Source organism: Camelus bactrianus, chromosome 6 (genome assembly GCF_048773025.1).
Source record: "Camelus bactrianus isolate YW-2024 breed Bactrian camel chromosome 6, ASM4877302v1, whole genome shotgun sequence".
NCBI classification, from domain to species: Eukaryota; Metazoa; Chordata; class Mammalia; order Artiodactyla; family Camelidae; genus Camelus; species Camelus bactrianus.
This window is the reverse complement of record NC_133544.1, coordinates 3,273,556-3,297,975: the sequence shown is the minus strand read 5'-3', so window position 1 is coordinate 3,297,975 and position 24,420 is coordinate 3,273,556. Positions and strand designations below refer to the sequence as shown.

Below are 24,420 nucleotides of genomic sequence, written 5' to 3'. Positions count from 1 at the left end.
AACTAACCTAAAATGTAGTCTATGGCTGATTAATAATGACTTCCATAAGTAATTGTCATTGAAAGAAGTTAAAATTTGCCAAAACAGTTGCATCTGCCATTTGCGTCTCCCTGTGTGAGGATTATGTCACTGGGTGTGCCTCCCGAGCCGGCAGCGTTCTGCTGCATTGCGGTGCTGTTCCTCGTGCGGGCGGGGCATTCACAGCAGTCCCGGGTCGGCAGTGACTCATTGCTTGGCGTGGTGCCCTGTTCCTTTAACCCTGTTAGGACCTGCTGGTGTCCAGTCGGCATGTGTAATTTTATTTATACAGCTGATGACTCTTCATCCGGGAGGAAGAAGTGATTCAAAGTTAACATGCCACGTTCTTAGTTATGTCAGGACTTTCCTTTGGGGATTATAGAATGCTACTTTTATTTTCTATATGTTGTTTGGGTGTTATTTTAATGATGTATATTTTATATAAATCATAAAACATTAGGGAACGTTCCAAAAATTGAAGGAAAAAATACTTCCTAATCCCACCGCCCCAACAGCTATTTTAGTTTGGCGGTATTTCCTTATACTCTTCGTCTTTGTGCTTGTATTTTACAGATTTCAATTATGTTTAGTTGGTTTCAGGCAGTATGGTTTATTCTCTCTTGTGGTGTATCCGCATTTCAGTAGTTGGAAAGCTCAATTGGTTGGGGATTTTCTGAGGCAGTTAGTAATTTTTTAAAAACAGCTAGGAAGTACCTGGCATACTAGAATGTTCTGCCACTCCTCTCCTTCCTAAAATTATACTGAAAACAATATTTTGGAGGAATTACTGTCTTCTTCATAACTATACTAATATTTTATGCTCTTATAATCTTAGTGTGAATTTTGTATTTATCTCATCTTAAAACTAATGAAGCAAATCACTTTTGCTCAGACCCTGTACACCCAGATTTCATAGTTTTTAGCACTTACAGAATCCTGACAGACCACCTAATTTAAGATCCCACTCCCTCCTCTGCTGCCCGTTTTACATTTTGTGAATTTGAAGCCGGGAGAAATAAAAATGACTTTCCCAAGATCAGTTTGCTAAGTCTACCACCTTTGCTTTTGCACCACGACTGAGAAGTGCAGGTGCACCACACTTACCAGGTTGCTCATCCTTAAACAGTCCGTTTTGCTAATGCAGTTGTTTCGTGCAGTATGTCATCACAAAGATAACGCAGCTGGAGCTTGTCAGTACAGATCTAGAGGTTTGGATTGCTTCCCATTTTTACAACTTTTTATATTAATCTTTGCATTTTGATTTTTAACTGTTAAGAAATTTCATTCACATGCATCTTGAGCCGCCTTACTGTGAGGTTCCAGTCAGCTCTTCAAAATGCCTGCCGTGCATGTTTGTTGAGGGGAAGCCTTGCCCTGTGAGAGCTCATGGTCGGGGAGAAGGATGCATTCGTAAGTCAGCCGTGGAGCAGGCTCTGAAAAGTGCTGCAAGAGCAGAGGGAAGGCCAGGTGGATGCCTCTCAGGGACCGTGGGGATGTTTCTTGATAGCAGTTTTCTTTTTTTTAATTTTATTATTATTTTTTAAAATATATTTTTATTGACGTATAGACAGTTTATAGTGCTTTGTCAGTTTCTGGTGCACAGCACAATGCTCCAGTCATATAGGAACATGTGTGTATTCGTTTTCATATTCTCTTTTCATCATAAGTTACTACAAGATACTGAATATCGTTCCCTGTGCTATACAGGATGAACTTGTTGTTTATCTATTTTATACATATTAGTTATTATCTGCAAATCTCGAACTCCCAATTTATCCCTTCCCACCCTCTTTCCCTCTGGTAACCATAAGTTTGTTTTCCATGTCTGTGAGTCTGTTTCTGTTTTGTAAATAAGTTCGTTTGTCTTTTTTTTTTTTTTTTTTTAAGATTCCACATATGAGTGATACCATATGGTATTGCCCTTTCTCTTTCTGGCTTACTTCACTTCGAATGACTGTCTCTTGGTCCATCCATGTTGCTGCAAATGGCATTATTTTATTCTTTTTATGGCTGAGTAGTATTCCATTATATAAATATACCATATCTTCTCTAGCCAGTCATCTGTCGATAGACATTTAGGTTGTTTCCATGTCTTGGCTGTTGTAAATAGTGCTGATAGCAGTTTTCTTGATGAGGGTTTTCTGAGGGATGGGGGGCTTAATGAGGGAAGAGGACAGACTGTGTACTGGTGAGGACCCTGGGTTTGGAATCAGACTTCTGCATTCTCCCTTGTCCCTTTCCAGCCACATGTCTGAGGACAGTTTACTTACATTCCTTGCTTGGGAAACAAGGATAGTAATAGTCGTGCCGTCCCCCAGAGAGATGCTGTGAGGGTTGAATGTCTCATGCACCTAAAGGAATGCCCGTCACATAAAAAGTATTGAGTTAAACAACTGGGCAGGAGGCCCTGGGGTGTGGGGGTGGAAAGTGACTTCTGTGCTTGGAGCACTGAGGCTGAGACTGCTGGGATGGGGTGGGAAGAATTTGGCCATAGGGAACAGCACCTAGCACCACCTGGGGCCGGGCCGTGCTCTCCGCATCAGCTCAGTTCATCCTTCCAACAAGCAAGGCGTGCCAGTGCATCCCCAGTATACAGACAGGGGACCAGAGGTGCAGAGAAGTTAACTGCCTTGCCCAGGATCACACAGCAAATAAGTGCCTGGGTCAGCAGTTGGGAAAACTGGATAGAAGGAAAGTGAGGTGGAGCCAAGTCATGGAGGGGTTTACACGTCGGGTTGGGGATGGGTGAGGCTAATCATGCTCTAAGCAGTTGATAGATTAAAAATTGGAATATTGACGTGAATTTGACAGAATATTTATTATGATTTGTAGAGGATGTTGGCGATGAAGGAGAAGAAGAAAAAGAATTCATTTCCTATAACATCAACATAGACATTCATTATGGAGTTAAGTCCAACAGGTGAGTGGTATGAATATACCATTGTTTTGGGTTATAAACTTGTAAGAGTTAAGTGTGATTCCTGATCGACTCAGACAAAGACACTAAGAAAACACTCAAAGGATTTCTGCTTTTTCAGTTCCTTATCTTTAATTTTACTTATTCAAATTAAGAGGATTTCCAAGTTAATATAAAATCTAAAGTATTTTAATTTAATTGCCGTATCATGGCATCATCCATTTTAGGTTTGAGCCATAATATATTAAACACATCTAGTAATACTCCCAGATCACGTCTGAATTTTCATGATGATAAATAGCTAGTCAGCCTTTGGGTGTAAGTTTGGTTCTCCTTAGGATGAATCCCTAAAGATAGCATTACTGGTTCAGATGTGATGCACCGTTAAAGTCTTCAGTGCATGTTACCAGATTTCCCACCTTCTCAAATGGTGGTGCCAATTTATACTCCAGTAAACATATCTCAATTTAAATATGTAAATGTTTAATTTATTCTGCGTTGGCTTTTTAAACTTTTTTATTTTGAGTAATTTCAAGCCTACAAGAGTTGCATGGGTAGCATGTAGAACTCCCAGACAACGGTTAACGTTCACCACGTTTGCATTGTTTTTTTCCTGAACCATCTGAGAGTTAGTTATGGACAACCTGCCGCTTTATCCCCAAATACTTCACAGCATTTGCTGAGAACAAGGACATTCTCATTCATAGCCTCAGTACAGTTTTCAAATCCCAGGAACACTGCTGCAGGATTATGCTCTAGACACTGTACGTATTTGTATTTTCTCAGTAATGCCCCTTACAGTAATTCTCCCATGATGCAGAATCCAATTCTGTGCCTTTCTTTCTGTGTCTTTGATGACATTGACATTTTTGGTAAGTGCAGACCAGTGGTTTGATGGAACACGCCTCCTCTGGGTCCAGCTGATGTTTCTCCCTGGTCACATTCAGGTTGTACCTTTTTGGCAGGAGTGCTGTTGTGACTGTGTTCCTTCTCAGCGTGTCTCATCAGGAAGCGTCATTGACTTTTTAGAATAATATGAAGTATTATTTGTAAAATACACATACACAATGTGGGAACTGGAAAATTCAAATGTTAATTCTCTTGAAGCTGTTAATTCAGCCACCTTTGAGCACCAGTTATGTATAAGATCCAGCAGTAGGTATGCAAAGAAATAAAACATAGTTCTTGTTCCCAAGAAAGATACGGTCTTTTGGGAGGAAGAATGGCAGATACACAACTAACTGTAACACTTGCAAAATCTTAGAGGTGCAAAAATACCAGGAAACACAGACTAGACAGATTACTTCTGGTTCAGGAAGATCCCGGGGAAGACGTAATGCTGGAGCTGGGGTTTGAGGGTTACTTGGAATTTCAGCAGATGAGTAAAGGTTTCTTAAGCAACTACACAGAAGCACGTGATGTTTATAGAATGACATGTGTAGTTTAAACGGTGAGGAAGGGGTGCATAGCAGGAGATGAAGCTGGAACGGTTGGTTTGGGTCAGGCTCTAGGAACCTAGAGTGTTCTCTTGTCACTTTAACCTCTGGGTGACTTTAGTCAAGCCGATGTATGATTTAGTGCCATAAATAAATGGGACAGATTAATATCAGATCAGATTTAGGTTCATCAGGGCTTGTAACTTGTAGCTGCTTAAAGGGGTTGGTTTTAGTGATGGCAGGATCATGAACTCAACCCGCATATGAAACAGATGAACTTGGCTTGGTTTCACAGTCACGTGCTATAACCTTAACTTTGATTCAGAAGTTCTCACACAAGTGAGTAAAGAAAGAGAAGCAATATTTTTCACCATTAGAAAAGCAATTTTGTCTATTCTTTATTTATTTTGTTTGTTTTTGGAGTGGGGTAGGTAATTAGGTTTATTTATTTATTTTAATGGAGGTACTGGGGATTGAACCGAGGACCTATTGCATGCTGAGCACACACTACCACTGAGCTATACCCACCCGCCAAGTCTATTCTTAATGTGATTTTAAAATTAAAACATTCAGATGAATTTAATTTATAGGCAACACAGAGAAGGCTACAGTTATTAAGACTGATTAGGAATGAGACTCTGTTCTAATTTCTTCTTTTCCTTTCTTTCAGCTTGGCATTCATTAAACGAACTCCAGTAATTGATGCGGACAAACCAGTATCTTCTCAACTCCGAGTCCTCACGCTCAGTGAAGACTCACCGTACGAAACCTTGCATTCTTTCATTAGCAACGCAGTGGCTCCTTTTTTTAAGTCCTATATCAGAGAGTCTGGCAAGGCAGACAGGTAAAAACTGTTTTTCCTTCATTAGTTTGAATGTCATATTTTACTTACACAAGGCACTGTGGAAGATGATGTAAAATTCCAGAATTGGGAGTGCAGATCTCGTAAACCAAGAGGATATAAATCTGTTGCATTAATAAAACATGTATTATTAATACCTGACAGACCTGAAATAATGGAGTCTCTTTGGAGAACAATAGTGCACGGAAGTCTGAGGTATTTCCTGTCTTTTTAGGGATGGTGATAAAATGGCTCCTTCGGTTGAAAAAAAAATTGCAGAACTTGAAATGGGACTCCTTCACTTGCAGCAGAATATTGAAATTCCAGAAATCAGCCTGCCAATTCATCCAATTATTACAAATGTTGCAAAACAATGTTATGAACATGGAGAAAAGCCCAAAGTTACAGACTTTGGAGATAAGGTTGAAGACCCAACTTTTCTCAATCAGTTACAATCTGGAGTTAACCGCTGGATCCGAGAAATTCAGAAAGTAAGAGCACAGTGTTGGGAGTATCATGTGAAATGCTTTCCTCTTTAGTATCTGTGAGAAAACTGCTCCGAGTTTTTATCAGCAAGGTGAATTCTGTGCCGACCGGTAGCAGTGCCTCCTGTCGGCCCTGGGAACGCACAGGGGAGGACTAACGCTGGCCCAGGTGGAGCAGCCAGCGGGCAGCATGTTTAACATCAACCCTGAGAGGGCGCTGATCTCTGCTGTGGTCTCGGGCCTTTGATTTCAAATTAAACCGCTTACAATACAAGGAAGGAACTCTGCGTGAAATGTACAGCTAGATTGTAATGCATATGTTTAGTTAATGATGCTTTTTCTACTTTTGTTTAAATGATGAATACTTCTGAATGTTACTTTATATTTAAGGTGACCAAACTCGACCGAGATCCTGCTTCAGGAACTGCCTTACAGGAAATTAGTTTTTGGCTAAACTTGGAACGTGCATTATACCGCATCCAGGAGAAGCGAGAGAGCCCGGAAGTCCTCCTGACTCTGGATATCTTGAAACACGGCAAGCGTTTCCACGCCACCGTCAGTTTTGACACTGACACAGGTAAAAACGAGGGCTTACAATCTGATCAGTAGTTCTGGATCTGGGTTTTGTGAGGTCTTATTGATAACGTAGATGAAAATTAATAGTTGCACCCTCTTTCCTGACTATTTCCTCCCTCTCTTCTTTCCCCCAGCAATAGGCAATGAAAACGATGTTCCCACATACCTCCCACTTCCCTCCGGGGTTTGAGCACGTAAGCCCGTTTCTTGGCACGAGTGCAGGGAGCCCTGGGAGTTTCCCTCCGTTTCTCATTTGCTTAGTTCCGTGAGCAGGCTGGGCTGTACTTTCTTAGTGTAAAGTCAGGTGTGCTTCTGACAACCCAGGCAGAAAGATGGTTTACATTAAGCAGAAGTTCCTTGCCCACAGGGCTGTGGATGGAGAGCTGGTCAGTACGTTCTCTTCCTCTGTTTACCTGCCCCTTCCTGTTCTCTGCTCTCCTCCCCGTTCTGAAGAGAGGGGAGACAAATTTAGTTTTCTGAATGGGCAGCAGTGTGAGTGATGGTGAATGAGCACGTAACAGGGCCACAGATGTTGGAATGACTGAGCCTGGTAGACGCTCGTCCACAACTGTGTGCCCATGAGAGACCTGTTAGGATAGGCTGTTAGGACTGCAGTGGTTATCATGTCCTTTCCTTCCCTCCACAAAAGGTTGTGGTGCCACATTTTAAACATTAGAGGAAGTTCTGGGTAGAAATCTTCCACTTTGATCACACTACATACGTTCACTAAGATTTGGGCGTTCACTGATACTGAAATAGATACCTTGAATTTTTTTTAAAAATACCTCTGAAACCTTTCTTTCTTTCCTAATACATTTTTATTTCAGTCTTATGCCAGAGGAAGTTAAAAAAAAAAAAAGACTTGGATCCAGGTTCTTCATTGATTCCATGTCCATAACATACTACCCTAACTTGAGCCATGGGTATAGAATTTAAATTTCAGTGTTCTTAAGGATGATAAAATTCTAGTTTTTGAAACTTAATTGTTATTTCTAAGACATTTTAATAATATAAAATATATATAAAAATATAAAAGCAAAAAAAGATGAAATCTATGGGGCTACCACTCACAACCTTATAGTGTAAATGTGGTGGCTGATAATTCTTAAAAAAGCAAAAATGAGACCACACTGGAATCATCTTGTTAACAATATATTTTTTTCAAGTAGCACAACTTGTGTCATGAAATCTTTTGCAACATCAAAGTGTTTCTTTGTGAGGATATATTTTAGCTTACTTCACCACCATTAGGCTTATAAGGAATATTCTTTTCCTTTTTTTTTTTTTAATTGAGGTATAACTGACATAACATAATATTATAGTTGTTTTACTTGATATGAAAACCATTAACTGTCTCTGTTAATCTAGGTCTGAAACAGGCTTTGGAAACGGTGAATGACTACAACCCTCTGATGAAAGATTTTCCTCTGAATGATTTGCTGTCTGCCACTGAGCTGGACAAAATAAGGCAGGCGCTTGTTGCAATTTTCACCCATTTGAGAAAGATCCGAAACACGAAGTACCCCATTCAGAGGGCGCTGCGCCTGGTGGAGGCAATTTCAAGAGACTTGAGCTCTCAGCTGCTCAAAGTGCTGGGCACGCGGAAGCTGATGCACGTGGCGTACGAGGAGTCTGAGAAGGTAAGTTGCAGGAGCCCGAGACTCAGCCTCAGGGCGCCGAGGCGGGGACGTGCCTTACTAATGAGCTTCCTTTGTTAAATTACGTCCTAGGTTATGGTCGCATGCTTTGAAGTTTTCCAGACTTGGGATGATGAGTATGAGAAACTTCAGGTGTTGTTGAGAGACATTGTCAAAAGGAAAAGGGAAGAAAATCTGAAGATGGTGTGGCGAATCAACCCTGCTCACAGGAAGCTTCAGGCGCGCCTGGACCAGATGAGAAAGTTTAGACGCCAGCACGAGCAGCTGAGAGCTGTCATCGTCAGGGTCCTGAGGCCACAGGTGTGTTCACATCCTGAAAATTCATGCTTGCACTCTTTTAATGACCGCCTCTTTCTCTGTTTTTAGAAGTAACTGCTTGTTTCTATTTTAAACTGTTAAGTGCTTCTTTAGCTCCGTTTCCATCGTGCCACTGTCACCTTTAAGGTCTAGTGATTCTGTGTCATGGTGTTTCAGTCCAGATCGTCAACATTCTTCATCCGTTCATCCCTACCCCAAATTGCCTGGACCCTAGAGCCAGACTTCACGGCTTTAAATCCTAGTCCCACTGGTGAACTGGCTGTGTGACCGACCGGGGCACATTCTTTAACCTTTTCCCCGGACTCCTCGTCTGCAAAATGTGGGTAGTAATTGCGTATGCCTGAGATAAAAGAATTAAATGACTCCTTTCTTTGTTCCTGATTTTTTTTCTCTTCTTAGTTCACCTCTCTTCTTCACCAGTGCTTTTCTTACTTTAAAAAATCCAGTCCAGAAATGGAAAGTGGCTTGATGTACACGTAGGTAGAGGACCTGATACGTGGATAAACATGTATGATAAAGCCAGTATCTGGCCAGTGTTAGTTGGCTGAGTGTTAATTACAGGCTCTGGCTGGGGTTATAAGTCTTTCAAGCCTCCTGTAGTTAGAAAATTTTGTAATAAAATGTTAGGTGAGTTGGGAGTGGGGGGGTCCTGTCTAGAAGTCATGCCCTCCGGGGAAGGTTCATTCACTGACTAGGAGCACCTGCTGTACAGGGTGGAGTGGACTATGAACAGGGCGTCCTCAGCATCTTACTCTGCGGTTCTAAGTTATGTGTACACGTGTGCGTGTGTGGGTTTCAGGGTTAACCCTTTATTGTATGAGAGACTTGATGAGGGCTGATTCCTTCTAGCCTGGAGTGTCTCAACCCTTTTTACCATGTCCCCCTTCTCAGATACCTTTGTTTTAAAAGAACGTTACTTTCTTTTTGTTTGTAAACCGTGTGGTGCACATCCTTTATATCAGTAAAATTTATGATAAACTTGTGTGTGCATGCATACGCCTCAGAATGGTTTAACTGGAGGGCTTAGTCAGGTCACATCTAATGTAATTATTGGTAGGCTTGGATTCAGAGCTGCCACGTGCTCTTGGCTTTCCACGGGTCTCATTTTTGTTTCTCTGTTCCTGTACTGCCGCCGTTTGTGTTATTTTTAGTACGTCATTTTAATTCTCCTATAGACTTGTAGCTGTTATTTCTTCAGATGGTCTTCTTCAGTGGGCACTCTAGGGGTCAGGGCAGAACTCTTTAATGCATTGTGGTGGACTCAGTACTGACTCTCAGAGCTGCACAAGCAGTGTCGCTCTGCCTTCTCCTGCTTGTCGTGTGCACAGGGGGAATAAGGCTTTTCTTGTCATACGTGTACTTTACATACCTACTACGTCTGTTATAAACCCAACAATACAGCATTACAGGTTTTGTTTTAGAGTCATATATGTCTTAGGAAAACTAGGAGACGAGAAGAAAAGTAACATATAATCTTCGCGCTTGTCCCTGTTTGTGTTTCCCAGTGCTCTTCACTCCTTCCTGTGGACTGAGTCACTCCTGCTGTCTTACCTTTTTAGCCGAAAGGAATTCCTTTAGTATTTCTTGTTTCATAGGTTTGTTGCCAACAGATTCTTTCATTTTTTTAAAATCAGGAAAATATTTCACTTTCCCCTTTGAAGGATAGTTTCACTGGATATAGAATTCTTGGTTGACAGCAAGTTGTGAATCTCCCCAGACTTCCCATTCTTGCAGCACCCCCCTAGGGTCTCCCATGTTCTGTGCGTGTGTAGTTCCCTACCTCGGCCTTTGTCAGGCTCTCTGGCTTCCAGAATCTCCGCTTTAAGCGTGCTGCTGTTCTGCTCCCCCAGCACAGCTGCCGGTGCTCCTGCCTGAGCCGGGGCTGGGGCACCCCAGGCAGGTCGGCCACCAGCTCACTGCTCTCACCTCGTATAAACATGTCCCGAGTTGTTGGCCGCCTTGTTTTCCATTGCCCTGAAATGGCTGTTTAAGAATTTTGTCCGATTTTTGCCCTTACACTGTCGTTACCAAGAGTCCTCAAAATGCTTTTAAATACATAAAATAAAATGCACAAGTTTACAAAGAAATTTATCAACAGTTTTGAAATTGTGATTTAGTGACGTGAGTGCCATTTCACGAACATAAAATAGCAAAATCTAGTGACAAGCCTGAGGCCGTAATTTTGCAGTTAGATCTCAAGATGCACACAACTGTGGTGTGCTGGGGAGGGACGTATTGATGACAGAGTCTGGAACTGAACAAGCATGACTGGTGTGTGCCTTCATAATCGAAGGAAATGCTAAATTTATTTAGGGGTTAGTGGAAATAATGATTGTTAATTTCTCCTGAAGAAACTTACAACCTGAGTTTCATCCGAGGCATCTGTGGACCCCAGCTCAAGACCCCTGCCAGTGTCGTAAGTCTGGGAGTGAGGGCCTGAGCTGCGTGTAGGAGTCTGACTTCCTGCGGGGAAGGGCACCTGTGCTCCGCTCTCTCCCAGTAGCACATGGAGAACTGAATGGAATCTTCTCTGTTACTGTAGCACTTTATCGGTCCCTCTGCTGTGGCATTGATCCGTGGATTATACTTTAAAGTTTTAAAAATAAAAAGGGAAAATTAAGTTGGATACTGAATTATACGTAGCACTCCTGTGAATTGGGCTTTCCAAAGCAATTTTAGCCATAGGCTAAACATCACAGAGGGAAGTATCCAAAACTGAGGTTTTAACACATGTTATTTTAGCTTCTTAAGCAACAGAACTGCATTGTCAGGAGATCTTTACAATGCAGAGTTAAAATACACTGTGCTGTTTCACGTAGCCTTGTTGGGTTGTGGTTATAACATGCCTGACTGAAAGTCGGTGGGCTGGCAGTTTTGTGCGGTATGTACTGCTGGTGCACGAGGACATAATCCTCCTTGGTGAAACTTTCTGTCCCAATCCTCCCCTTTAAGGTCACCGCTGTCGCACAGCAGAATCAAGGAGAGGTGCCTGAGCCCCAGGACATGAAGGTGGCCGAGGTCCTCTTCGATGCCGCTGATGCCAATGCCATAGAGGAGGTCAACCTGGCCTATGAGAACGTCAAGGAGGTGGACGGGCTGGACGTCTCCAAGGAGGGCACGGAGGCCTGGGAGGCTGCCATGAAGCGCTACGACGAGCGGATCGACCGGGTGGAGACCCGCATCACCGCTCGCCTGCGGGACCAGCTCGGCACCGCCAAGAACGCCAACGAGATGTTCAGGATCTTCTCCAGGTTCAATGCGCTGTTCGTCAGGCCTCACATCCGGGGGGCCATCCGCGAGTACCAGACCCAGCTCATCCAGCGTGTGAAGGACGACATCGAGTCTCTTCACGACAAGTTCAAGGTCCAGTACCCGCAGAGCCAGGCCTGCAAGATGAGCCATGTGCGTGACCTGCCGCCAGTGTCGGGCTCCATCATCTGGGCCAAGCAGATCGACCGGCAGCTGACTGCCTACATGAAGCGGGTGGAGGACGTCCTGGGCAAGGGCTGGGAGAACCACGTGGAAGGGCAGAAGCTGAAGCAGGATGGTGACAGCTTCCGCATGAAGCTCAACACCCAGGAAATATTTGACGACTGGGCCCGGAAGGTGCAGCAGCGCAACCTGGGCGTCTCCGGCCGCATCTTCACCATCGAGAGCACCCGCGTCCGGGGCCGGTCTGGAAACGTCCTCAAGCTGAAAGTCAACTTCCTCCCGGAGATCATCACCCTTTCAAAAGAGGTCCGGAACCTCAAGTGGCTTGGCTTCCGAGTCCCACTGGCCATTGTGAACAAGGCTCATCAGGCAAACCAGCTCTACCCGTTCGCCATCTCGCTGATCGAAAGCGTCCGGACGTACGAACGCACGTGTGAGAAGGTGGAGGAGCGCAGCACCATCTCTCTCCTGGTGGCCGGCCTGAAGAAGGAGGTGCAGGCTCTGATCGCAGAGGGCATCGCGCTGGTGTGGGAGTCCTACAAACTCGACCCGTACGTGCAGCGCCTCGCGGAGACCGTCTTCAGCTTTCAGGAAAAGGTATGTTCTGCTCTCTTCCTGCCATGTCCTGGGAGTGAGCCGCACACAGGGACCACACACTCCACTAACACGCCAGCTCTCCCGCAGAAGGCGTGCATGTTTGGTGCAGCTTCGGGCCACGTGAGCTGAGAGCGAGAAAGGCTTTGTATTCACCTGCTGTTTGGTGATCGTTGGGGCTTAGGGAGGACAGTAACACCCTGAGCTGAGCCGGGAACCCGTGGAGAGGTGAGGGACGCGGAGTCTGACACAGAATGAGAGCTTTACGGGTAAAGCTGCGCCGTGAGCTTGCTCTCGATACCCCCCTCCCAGACCCTCGCCTGCCGCTGCCCTCAGGACAGAGTCTGGGGTCTGGTGCGCGCTGGCTCCCGGGGACAGGGGCAGGGTGGAGCTGGTTGGTTTCCTGCTCCCAGGCTTACCCGTCAGAGGTCTCCCTTCCCGTGCACAGAAGTGAGGAAGGGTTTCCCTTCCCTCTACAGCGACGCAGGGTGGGGACGTGTTCTCATGCCAACACACAGGGTTAGCTATTTATGGAAGAACTTCTCTGCCTCGAACATTTATTCATTAATTGAGAAGAATGTCCATAAGATAAAGGAATAGAGTGAGTGTTAAATACTAAATATGCCTTCCTTTAGGTGGATGATCTGCTGATTATTGAAGAAAAAATAGACCTGGAGGTCCGCTCCTTGGAGACTTGCATGTACGATCACAAGACATTCTCAGAGATCTTGAACAGGGTCCAGAAAGCCGTGGACGACTTAAACCTGCACTCTTACTCCAACCTGCCCATCTGGGTCAACAAGCTGGACATGGAGGTGAGGGGTGAGGCTTGGTGCACGGTGGTGTTCATTTGTCTGCTGTCAGCATAGGAGTGCTCCCTGTTTCATAAGTTCATTAGTCGATCATCAGTGACAGTCCAGTGTCTTCCCTGGAAATCCCGCATAACTAACAGTAGAGCCACGCTGTGGTCCTCGCACCTGTACTCACCTTCTTTCTAAATTGGGAGCAGGGAGCTGTGAAGGAGGAGAGAGTTTGGCCGCCTCCTGCCCTCCCCCACCCTTGCTAATAATGTAGGTTTTCCTTCCTGGGCCTCTTCTGCAGGCCCCCTTCTCTGCCTACCCTGTCCCCCCCCCCCCCCCCCCCAGTTTAAACAGAGATGCCCAGCAGCAAAGTGCCTCTTACTCCTGGTGTGGAGGGCCTCGGCTCACCGCTTGGAGGTGTGCGGGCAGGGGGAGGTGCGTGTGAGTGTGTCCACATGTGTGAGCACGCTTGTTTGAAGCATACTTCCCCATGGGGCTTTCTCATTGGTGGGTGTCAGAGACTGCAGCTGTGAGGAGCTTCCAGAAGGAGAGTGTTTTATGGCAGACGTCCCTCAGTGGACAGCGGGTGGTTGGTCAGTTCTGAGGTGGTGGTTCACACGTTTTCTCTTTTGAAATGGACACACAGATGAACAACAGGGTCCTACTGCAGAGCACAGGGAACTGCACTCAGTAGCTTGTAGTAGCCTGTAATGGTAAAGAACAGGAAAGAGGCTATGTACGTGTGTGCGTATACGTGTGTGCGTATAACTGAGTCACTGTACTGCACGCCAGAAACTAACGCGACACTGCAAATCAACTAGACTTCATTTTTTTTTAAGGGTTACTTAAAATGGATACATAGGGGAGAGGGTAGAGCGCATGCTCAGCATGCGGAAGGCCCTGAGTTCAATGCCCAGCACTCAATTAAAAATTAATAAATAAATCTAATTACCTCCCCACCCAAAAAACAAACAAACAAAAATGGATACGTAAGTTGCAGAGTATCCACCAGTGAGACCCTGACAGAGTAAAAGTTAACAAACCCCACTCTTCTGAATCTACCGAAAGTCCCCAGTTTTTCGCACAGCCGTCCTCATGGTATTCCCAGGATGGTTTTGTGGCCCGAGGCAGACTCTTTACAAGGACATACAGACATCCTTTTCGTGGGAAATTTGTCTCATTCTAGATCAGAGAGAGTTCTGACTTTCTTCTTTACCTATTGTTAAAAGAAAATGGTCATTCTGTTCAGTGACAGATGTTTACTAGACTTACTGTGTGGTGATCATTTTGCAATAAATACAAAAACTGAATCATTATGTTGTATGCACGAAACTAATACAATGTTATATGTCAATTATGCCTCAATTAAAAACAAAAAACGGATTAAGCACTAAACTATAGTTTTCTAGTTTTATCTCTGGGGCTGCCAGGAAAATGCTTTTGTTCTGTAAATTTTGTATCACTTCATCTGCTGTGTTCATGTTAATCTCTGTATCACTCACAGTGGGGAAGACTGCTGGTTCCGCTGGCCCAGAGCACAAGCACAGTCAGCCTAACAGATGAGTTATCTGAGGCCAGGAAGTGAGGAAGGGAGACTGAGCCTGGGCGGGGAGGGCTGCGGTCAGTAACAGTTCGTCTTGGACCTGCGGCGTCAGCTTTCTGGTATTGTGTTCTGTGAGCTACTTTTGGAAGAAACACTGTTCTTTGATACATTTTCTCTGTAGATTGAAAGGATATTGGGTGTCCGCCTACAAGCTGGCCTGAGAGCCTGGACGCAGGTGCTCCTTGGACAAGCTGAGGACAAAGCGGAAGTTGACATGGACACAGACGCACCACAAGTTAGTCACAAGCCGGGAGGAGAGCCAAAGATCAAAGTGAGTACCTCCCACGGCAGTCACATGGCAGTAACCGAGACAAGTCCCCCCTGACAGAGTGCCAGCGGAAATCCACTTACAGCGGAGAACCCTGACTCCCAGGTGATCCGGCCTGCGTCCCAGGGGTCCTGTGTGGGTGTCACATATGGAGGGGCGACATGGGCTCTCCCCTCTGTAGTCTTCCTCCTAGGTCCTGGGAAAACAGCAGACAACCCCAGAGGGAGGGTCATTTGATGAAACTCCAGAGGGTCTTGGTCGTGAGAGAAAGACAATGAAAAAGTGAGAAAACGTCACAGATTGGAAGGGACTGAGGAGATGTGACACCTGACGGGTGTGGTGTGCTGGTTAGATCCTGGGAAATCTGGCTGCAGTCAGGATTCTAGCTCATAGCCTTGTATCCACACTAATGTCTTAATGTTTCAATGGTCACATCACGTTGGCGGAAGCTGGTGAAGGGCGGGTGGAGACTCTTCATGCTTTCATCAGAGCGCCCCTGTAAGTCTAGAGTTCCAAAAACAAATTTTTAAAAAATGAAAATGAAACTTAGGAAAAATTCTACACGAGGGAAAAAAATACAGCAAAAAATCATTTCAAGAACTGAGTGTGATCTGCTACAAGGAAATGTTCAGACTGTGACCCTGAAATGTCACTGTTTCCACAAAAATCTAAACCAGAGTTTCGTGGAAGAATGCGGTAACACACTGGTAAGCACTCCAGACAGGAGTCTTTGTCTCCCAGCCACCTATTTCCCATTTGTGTGAAGGAGTGGTCAGCTGGGGCCCAGCAAGCTTTCCAGAAAGTTCTGTTCAGACTGTGCAAGCAGGTCCTGTCTCCTGGCGTGGGCAGTGGTTGTGAAAGTGTCCACCTCACACTAATTCATTAAGCCATGCATTTGTTTTATGTAGTTTACAGTATTTGTGTTACATTTACCAATAAAAGGGTCTCACAGATCAGAAGCCTGGAAGACCTTTGCAAGTGAAAACTTGAATCTGGGAGAAATGAAGACTTAACTTTTTTTTTCTTTTAATGCTTGAAAAATGTTTTTACTTTTGAGTATTACAGATATTCATCCCCAGAGCATATTTTTTAAAATACTGAGATGCAGAAAAGCAAGTGAGTGTGTCTGAGTTGATTCAGTTATTTAGTGGAGACAGGGTTGGAATTTTTGATTAGCTAAAGGCACTGGCAGGTGGCAGAAACCTACCCCACCGTGTAAACCCACGTCAGTAAGGTTGGCCTCATGTGGCTGCATCAGTGGTACTGGTTTCTCAGGTCTCAATGTCTTCGTGTCCAGAGGTCACCATGCACATCAAATCCAACAGTGCTTCACTGAGCGCCCGTGGTGTGTTGGACACGCAGGCGCTGGGGGACCGAGGAGGAACCTGAGCAGTACCTGTCCTCTGACCTCTTACAGTCCTCTGGGAAGGGCCACAGACCACAGCATGAGATCACAGAAGACTATCTGCTAATAACGTAACAGATTATGTGGTTCAGACGGAAGTAGTTTAATGATTCAGAGAGAGAAAAAAAAGTTATATATCAGAAACGTTTTACTGCAATAGATGACTGAGTAAAAATGAAATCTTTCTTTTACAGAACGTTGTTCACGAGCTGAGAATAACCAATCAGGTCATCTATTTGAATCCACCAATCGAGGAGTGCAGGTACAAGCTATATCAGGAGATGTTTGCCTGGAAGATGGTGGTGCTGTCTCTCCCCAGGATCCAGAGTCAGAGGTACCAGGTGAGCCTCCCGAGCTGCCCCCCTTGGCTTGGGACACCGCGCCTCTCTAAGGAAGCTTGACCTGTCTTTGCAGACTCCAGACCTGAGGCTCGGCACGCTAAGGGCAAGCTGGAGGAAGCTTTGTGTGACCTGACATTTTCCCCCAATAGTTGCTTTTCCAAATAGTCGTGTTTGGAGCTCTGGTCTCAGTGCTCTCTTAGAAATTCCTGCTTCTTTCCCCCTCACATTTTATTATGGGAATTTGCAAACACACAGAAGCAGAGGGAGTCATGTGAGCTCATACAACACGTGGCCAGTTTTGTTTCATTATATGCCATATTCCCTTCCCCACCCCACCCCCACCACCAGATTATTTTAAACCAAACCCCAGATACAGGGCACTCTTCCTAGTATACTTCTAGAGCAAAAGGAGAGCTCTGAAGACTGGCTTCAAGGCAGTGTTACTTCAAACAAGACCAGTGGTTTTCAGATAAACAACCCCCACAGCCTCTGCCATGACAGGCTCTCGTAGGAAACAGTGATCCTCTTAGGAAGCGTCTGCTTTCTTAACTTTGCACATGAGCGCAGTTCTCTTTCATATCCTCTTTTATATCCTCGATCTGCTCTCATCACTGGCTCTCCTCCCCGCTCACCGGCCGGTCTGCTCTACTCGCTCCTCTTTCGTGTTCCCGCCTGCTCAGCGCCCCTTCCGCTCCGTGCTCTCTCTGTCTCATCAGTTTGTCGGCTGTACATACCAGCCGTGTGCTGACAGCTCTGTGTTCGTATCTCCAGCCAGACTGCCAGTTCCACTGCCTCCTCGGCATCTCCACGTGGCCGCCTGATGGATGCGTCAGACTGAGCTCGTCTCTCAGTCCCCTCTCCCACTCGCTCCTCCCCCAGTCCTTCCTTTCCCATCTCCAGCTGCTCAGGCCAAAAATCATGACGTCATCCTTGACTCTCATTGCCTCCTTCTTCAGAGTTATTCCTCATCCGTGTCTTACCGCATCCCCTGCTACCACCCATCCAAGCTACCATCGTCCCTCGCTGGGATCAGTTAAGTTCCTCCTGACTGGTGTCTCTGTGTCTGCCTTTGCTTCCTGAAATCTATTTTCAACACAGCGGCCAGAAGAAGTCTAACGTTGTGTGCTGTCCTGAGTGCTCCTTTCAGAGTCCGTTAACGGCTTCCTGTTAGGCCCCACATGCACGCTGTGTGCTATCCTGCTGAGTTAAGCGCCTACCTCTCTTCTCATGGCTCTGCTGCGGCCACACAGGACTCGTGCTCATCCCACATTTGTCAGGCAGACTCTTATCCCTGGGCCTTTGCACTTGCTGGGCTCCCTGCTCAGAAGCCATGGTAGCAGATATTCACATGGCTCCCTCCTCCTCATCCTGGTCCCCACTCAAAGGTCACCTCCTCAGTGAGGCCTTCCCTGACTCCCACATTTAAAATACATCCTCCCCACCCCACTTTCTCCATAGCACTTCTCACCGTCTGACATTGCATGCGTTTTGCTTTTCCCTTAATTGTCTCTCTCCTCCCACAGAACGTAAGTCTATGTGAGCAGAGGTTTTTGCCTATTTACGGTACATAAAACAGTGTCTGGCACAAGGCAGGCTCTCAAATCATTGAAACAAACCAAGGACTGCGTCACAGGTTCCAGCGTCCACGTTGGTGCACACTCTTGGTCACAGTCCACCCCACTCTCTTAGACATGGCCTTCAGCCCCGCCCGCCCAGGCGAGGCTCAGACCTCAGGGCCCCGCTCTGGAGCGCCGCTCTCTGCCCCTGGGGCTCACGTGCTCTTCAGCTGGTTTTGCCTTGTGCCGACAGTGACGCCACAGTTTGTAGCTTATGGTTGGTGTTCTTTCTGTTGGTTCGATGTATTAAATATAGGCAGGCTTCTGGTTACCTGTGACCAGGAGAAGTAGGTGTCACCCCTGAAGTACCACTTTCATCGTGAGCTGTTCTTTGGTTCATTCTAATGAAGTGAAAGGTGACTGAGAGTCACGGTTTTGTGCGCATGACTTGGGTGTGTTTCCGGCTTTGCTGGCAGGTGGGCGTGCACTACGAACTGACGGAAGAAGAGAAGTTCTACCGGAACGCCCTGACGCGCATGCCCGACGGCCCTGTGGCCCTGGAGGAGTCCTATTCTGCTGTCATGGGCATCGTGACTGAAGTCGAGCAGTACGTCAAGGTGAGAAGCCAGTTCTGGTCAGATACAGCGCGTAACCTGTCTTAGGCACTCTTTGAGTGTGAGCCGTAGCGAGTGTTGACTGCGCGATACAGTTCGTTAGATGACGTTCGCTGTTTTAAAGCAAACGTCATCTAAGCTGAGCAGTAGGACAAGTGTTCTGAGGTGTTAGTCATTTTGAAGAACAGAAACTGTATACTCTTCCGCTATGAAAATTCTGAGAATTTAAAGTGAGAGTTTTTCTAACCTTGATGAAAGGACATGAAATTTTTTAACAGAGCGTGAAAATGCATATCAGTGTTACAGAGAATGGCAAGCCCGGCTGTCGTGTCTGACTCTGACCTTCGCGTGCAGGTCTGGCTTCAGTACCAGTGCTTGTGGGACATGCAGGCTGAGAACATCTACAACAGGCTGGGGGAGGACCTCAACAGGTGGCAGGCGCTCCTGGTGCAGATAAGGAAGGCCCGGGGAACCTTCGACAACGCGGAGACCAAGAAAGAGTTCGGACCAGTGGTCATAGATTACGGCAAGGTGAGCCCTGCTCACTGTGGAACAGTGTCAAGGCAGCTTGAAGGCTGCGTCTCTGACTAAAACGGAGTTCCAGCGTAGACTCCAGCACGGATCCTTGCTGATCCGCTGTCTCGTGCTCCCCCACCCGCAGGTGCAATCTAAGGTGAATTTGAAGTACGACTCCTGGCATAAGGAAGTCCTCAGCAAATTCGGGCAGATGCTTGGCTCAAACATGACAGAATTCCACTCCCAGATCTCCAAGGTGAGGACGCAGGATCCTGCCGCCACGACAAGGCCACGCACAGCCTCGGCTCTGAGTTACAGTTCTGTGCTCTCTCCAAACAGTCTCGCCAGGAGTTGGAGCAACACTCAGTGGACACGGCCAGCACCTCTGATGCGGTGACCTTCATCACCTACGTGCAGTCTCTGAAACGGAAGATCAAGCAGTTTGAAAAGCAAGTTGAGGTGAGCTCTGTCCGACCCTGCTCCTCAGGTGGGTCCCTGCACCCTGTCAGCCACGTTAACCGCAGACACTGGCCTCCTGGGTGTCTGCGGTTTAAAAAGCCCTGCAGGCAGTTCTCACGCACATCAACTTTTGAGACTCACAGGGTTTGTCTTTGGAAATCTTTTGCTTTAGTTGTTGATCTGTGAGTCACCACACTTGAATTTCCTTTGTACAACTCGGAATGAAGTGTGAATCCTAGCTCCAGCGTGCTTAGCTCCTGTTCGGGCCGTCGGGACGCAGCCGGGAGCAGGCCCGGGTCTGGCCGCGGGCGGCCATCGGGCGGTGGGCTGCCCTCTGACCACAGTGCCGTCAGGATGGAAGGTTCTCGGAGAGCAAATGTGTTCTGTAGCCATGGAGTGTCTTCTCTTTTGTGGGACTCTGACAGTAGTTTCGGTTTTTATTATGGAAGGAAAAACTCAGTTTATTTTTTAACTCTCAAAAGCTCTACCGCAATGGTCAGCGCTTGCTGGAAAAGCAGAGGTTCCAGTTCCCGCCCTCCTGGCTCTACATCGACAACATCGAGGGCGAGTGGGGGGCCTTCAACGACATCATGCGGCGGAAGGACTCAGCCATTCAGCAGCAGGTGGCCAACCTGCAGATGAAGATCGTGCAGGAGGACCGGGCCGTGGAGAGCCGCACCACCGACCTGCTGACCGACTGGGAGAAGACCAAGCCCGTCACGGTGAGCCTCCCGCGGGCGCCACCTCGCACACCTCGGGCCTGGCTGCGGCGCAGCGCTCCGCGTGAGGGTGGTCCTTTTTCAGTTAAAAGCAGCAGCCCTCGCAGAGAGTGAATTTGAAAGTGTCACAGCCAACTTAGATCTCTTTTTACCTGGAGCCCCTCGGGACAGTCATTTAAGTCAGGAAATGGTTTAAAAGACTAACGTTCTCTGTTCTTAAGTTACCCTCTTACTGAGGCTTACTCAGAGGTTAGAATTTCTTTTCTCACGGACGCAGGCCAGGCGTCACGCTGCTGCTAGCTCTGTGCGGTGGCGGGGCCGCAGGTCTGCCGTCGGCCGTCCCGCGGGTTAGAATCTCCTGTCCTGTCCCTGCGCTTGCCACCTCCAGTCCTTCGTTCATTCAGGTGTTTATCGGGCACTGCCCACGTTCAGGGACGCAGCAGTGAGCAGAGAGGCGGGAGCCCTGCCCTCTTGGGGTTACGCTCCAGTGGGAGAGACAGGATGAGAAGTGAATGAGGAAAAGATGTATTTTGAGTCAGAAGGTGATCAGTGGTGGGGGCAGGGGGTGGTAGTGTTTACTGCTTCGCAGGGAAGGTGACATTTCAGTGGAGACCTGAAGGAGGGGCGTTCAGGCAGAGAGGACAGTGAACTCAAGCACATGGGTCCCAGCCTGCCTGGTCTGCGCGGGTGGGATTCAGATTGAGACGCCTGTACAAACACAGCTGGGAAGGCGGGGGAGGATGCTCTCGTAGCTCAGGGTGCAGGTTCTCCCCCATCTGCTGGCTAGGCCTCCACCCTGCCCTTGGCCCTGTCTGCACTGCTGGGCTCTAAGGTCCTGCTTTGTGTTTGACTTCAGGTTGAGGGGCCCTGGTTTGAAGACGGCGTCTTCTTTTGCTGACGCCAGTACCTCCAGGTGATGCAGGACGCCAGCTCTGGTGGGGAGCGTGTATTGATCAGTAGGCAAGAGTCTGCTCACCAGAATTTGAATATCTCTCATGGCCTCACCTTGCTAGTCATGTGTTGCAGTTAAAATTTTAATTGATACTTTACATAGTTATCTTTAAAGGTTATTAAAATAAAAAGGAAGTGTGGAAATAGTCTTCAGGCTGACGTGGAGGTCATCTCCAGTGAACTGACGTGTCCCTCAGGGGGCACGGCTGGCCGCCTCCAAGAGCCTTGTCCTCTCGGATCAGGGGCGTCCCCCAAGGTGCTTAGTGAGGGGGTAGCTGGATGGAGAGGCGTCCCACCTCCTCAGTGTGTGTTGGGTCAGACATGGAAGTGAGCGCTCCATCTGGGAGTGGACCCGCGTCATCAGTGTACACCTTGTGTGTGGACGTATAGAGACATAGTCGAGGAATCACAAGTGTCTAGAAGCCCAGCAGGCTCCCCACTGTTTTGGAGCCAAAGCTCCTCTGTCCTGAGAACTGGCTCTGATTCTCTGGCCTCGACCACTTTCAGGGCAATCTTCGGCCAGAGGAGGCTCTTCAGGCTCTTACCATCTACGAAGGGAAGTTTGGCAGACTGAAGGACGACCGGGAGAAGTGTGCAAAGGCCAAGGAGGCGCTAGAGCTGACGGACACGGGCCTTCTCAGCGGCAGTGAAGAGCGCGTCCAGGTAGGAACCGCGTCCGCAGGGTGGGGCGGCTCCTCGTGCTGCCTCTGCACCCGACACGGCCGTCTCAGGGCCCTGCCAGACTGAGACGGCTCTCCTTCCAAAGTTTAACTGCTCTCCTCTTCTTAATCACAGGTGGCCTTAGAAGAGTTACAGGACCTCAAGGGCGTTTGGTCAGAACTTTCTAAGGTCTGGGAGCAGATTGATCAGATGAAGGAGCAACCCTGGGTTTCAGTACAGCCTCGAAAGGTACGTGTAGTTAAAGCGCGTGTGAGTATACCTTCACACGCTGAGCGTTGCAGGCTTTACCTAGAAACTTGGCAAGCAAGGAGCTACATTGTGGATCCACAAAATGTCACTGAACGGTCATTTATATTATCCAGGCTACGTAAAAAATTCCTTTAACGATTTTTTAAAATACGTTACCATTTAAAGGAATGTTGGCAAATTAAATGCCATCTTGTGTTACTCTTGATAGCTTCGACAAAATTTAGATGGCCTCCTGAACCAGCTGAAAAACTTCCCCGCACGATTACGGCAGTATGCGTCCTACGAGTTTGTCCAGAGGCTTCTGAAAGGTTACCTGAAGGTAGGTGATACGGAGCTGCGGTCGCGGATGCCCGTTAGAAACACAGCTACACAGGTAACGCTGCCTGCTCCCTCCACAGGTAAACATGCTGGTGATTGAGTTGAAGTCCGAAGCACTGAAAGATCGCCACTGGAAACAGCTGATGAAAAGGCTTCACGTAAACTGGGTTGTTTCCGAGCTCACCCTGGGCCAGATCTGGGACGTTGACTTGCAGAAGAATGAAGCTATTGTCAAGGATGTGCTGCTTGTGGCACAAGGGGAGATGGCTTTGGAGGAGTTTTTGAAGCAGGTAAGGGGCTGATGGGCACTTTTATGTCGTTTTAGGCTGTAGCGTAGATTTGAGCTGTGTGTAAACAGCCTCGTCTGTAGTCCTCTTTGTCCCTGTGACACCTGGTCACCTGTGGGGCTAGTGAATGCCCACGTGTTGACAACGCGTGTCTTCCGGGTTCACTTCAGATAAGAGAAGTGTGGAACACTTACGAGCTGGACTTGGTCAACTATCAGAACAAGTGCCGCTTGATCCGCGGCTGGGACGACCTCTTCAACAAGGTCAAAGAGCACATCAACAGCGTCTCCGCCATGAAGCTATCCCCGTACTACAAGGTGCCCGCACTCCCACCGTCATAGCTCACGGTCACTACATAGCTTGCTGTGACCTTACTCTGCATTTTGGGTAAGTTGTGGCATATCTGTGAGTGGAGAGCTTAGCAGCTGAGCTGTGTGTCCGTCTGCCCGCTAGGTTTTTGAAGAGGATGCCCTGAGCTGGGAAGACAAACTGAACCGGATAATGGCTCTCTTTGACGTATGGATTGACGTGCAGAGGCGGTGGGTCTACCTGGAAGGCATCTTCACAGGCAGCGCAGACATCAAGCACCTGCTCCCGGTGGAGACCCAGCGGTTCCAGAGGTGCGGCCTCGCGCGGGGGCAGAGGAGCCTCAGGCCGACTTGGCTGCTGACATCTTTGTGTTTCGCTTGGTTTGCAGCATCAGCACGGAGTTTTTGGCCCTAATGAAAAAAGTATCCAAGTCTCCCCTTGTTATGGATGTTCTGAACATCCAGGGAGTGCAGAGGTCTCTGGAGAGACTGGCAGATCTGCTGGGAAAGATCCAGAAAGCACTGGGAGAGTACCTGGAAAGAGAGCGCTCATCCTTCCCCAGGTGGGAGTCGTCTGATGAGGAGTGGCGGGAAGCTTGGCCCTGGGCCGCTCCCCCAGCCTCACGCCCTCTGGGCCTGCATGTCGGTCCCTCTGACGTCGGGGACTTTGTTACCAATAACCCTTTAGTGAATGCTCTTTCCCTTTCACCCACTGATTCCTAACTATAACTAAGAATCCTCATTTTCTACCTTGGAGTTACATGTTAAGCTTCATTTCAATTATCATCCACCCTCCCAGGGAAACTGCATGTCTTAAAAATTTAGCTCTGATAATTTTATTTTCTAAGTGGCATTTTTTTCTTTCTGAATAGCTCACTTAGTATAAATTGAACAGGTTTTTTTTTTTGTTTCTGTTTTTAATAATTCAGGAAATGAGGTGAATTACATGAAGTCCGTTGTGTTTCTCTTCAGTGTCTTGTTGGGTGGGTGTGTCCTGTGCGGAGGGCTGCAGAACTTTGGATGTGATCTGATCTCAGGCTGGAGATCGTCCACCACCTCCCACAGCCATC

At 47.3% G+C, this 24,420-nt stretch overlaps 1 protein-coding gene across 1 annotated transcript in view; it reads left to right on the top strand.

Moving 5' to 3' along the window:
• Window positions 1-24,420, top strand: part of DYNC1H1 (dynein cytoplasmic 1 heavy chain 1) — a 61,273-nt gene that overhangs the window by 5,604 nt on the left and 31,249 nt on the right. The window contains exons 2-23 of the mRNA XM_074365017.1: window positions 2,851-2,938; window positions 5,042-5,215; window positions 5,448-5,703; window positions 6,088-6,274; window positions 7,642-7,913; window positions 8,004-8,231; window positions 11,202-12,278; window positions 12,911-13,090; window positions 14,800-14,949; window positions 16,546-16,692; window positions 18,725-18,865; window positions 19,217-19,393; window positions 19,524-19,634; window positions 19,718-19,837; window positions 20,320-20,559; window positions 22,015-22,170; window positions 22,303-22,416; window positions 22,646-22,756; window positions 22,836-23,045; window positions 23,213-23,359; window positions 23,496-23,662; window positions 23,740-23,913. Of these exons, the coding sequence (XP_074221118.1) occupies window positions 2,851-2,938; window positions 5,042-5,215; window positions 5,448-5,703; window positions 6,088-6,274; window positions 7,642-7,913; window positions 8,004-8,231; window positions 11,202-12,278; window positions 12,911-13,090; window positions 14,800-14,949; window positions 16,546-16,692; window positions 18,725-18,865; window positions 19,217-19,393; window positions 19,524-19,634; window positions 19,718-19,837; window positions 20,320-20,559; window positions 22,015-22,170; window positions 22,303-22,416; window positions 22,646-22,756; window positions 22,836-23,045; window positions 23,213-23,359; window positions 23,496-23,662; window positions 23,740-23,913 (4,627 nt within the window). The remainder of the gene's footprint in view (window positions 1-2,850; window positions 2,939-5,041; window positions 5,216-5,447; window positions 5,704-6,087; window positions 6,275-7,641; window positions 7,914-8,003; window positions 8,232-11,201; window positions 12,279-12,910; window positions 13,091-14,799; window positions 14,950-16,545; window positions 16,693-18,724; window positions 18,866-19,216; window positions 19,394-19,523; window positions 19,635-19,717; window positions 19,838-20,319; window positions 20,560-22,014; window positions 22,171-22,302; window positions 22,417-22,645; window positions 22,757-22,835; window positions 23,046-23,212; window positions 23,360-23,495; window positions 23,663-23,739; window positions 23,914-24,420) is intronic.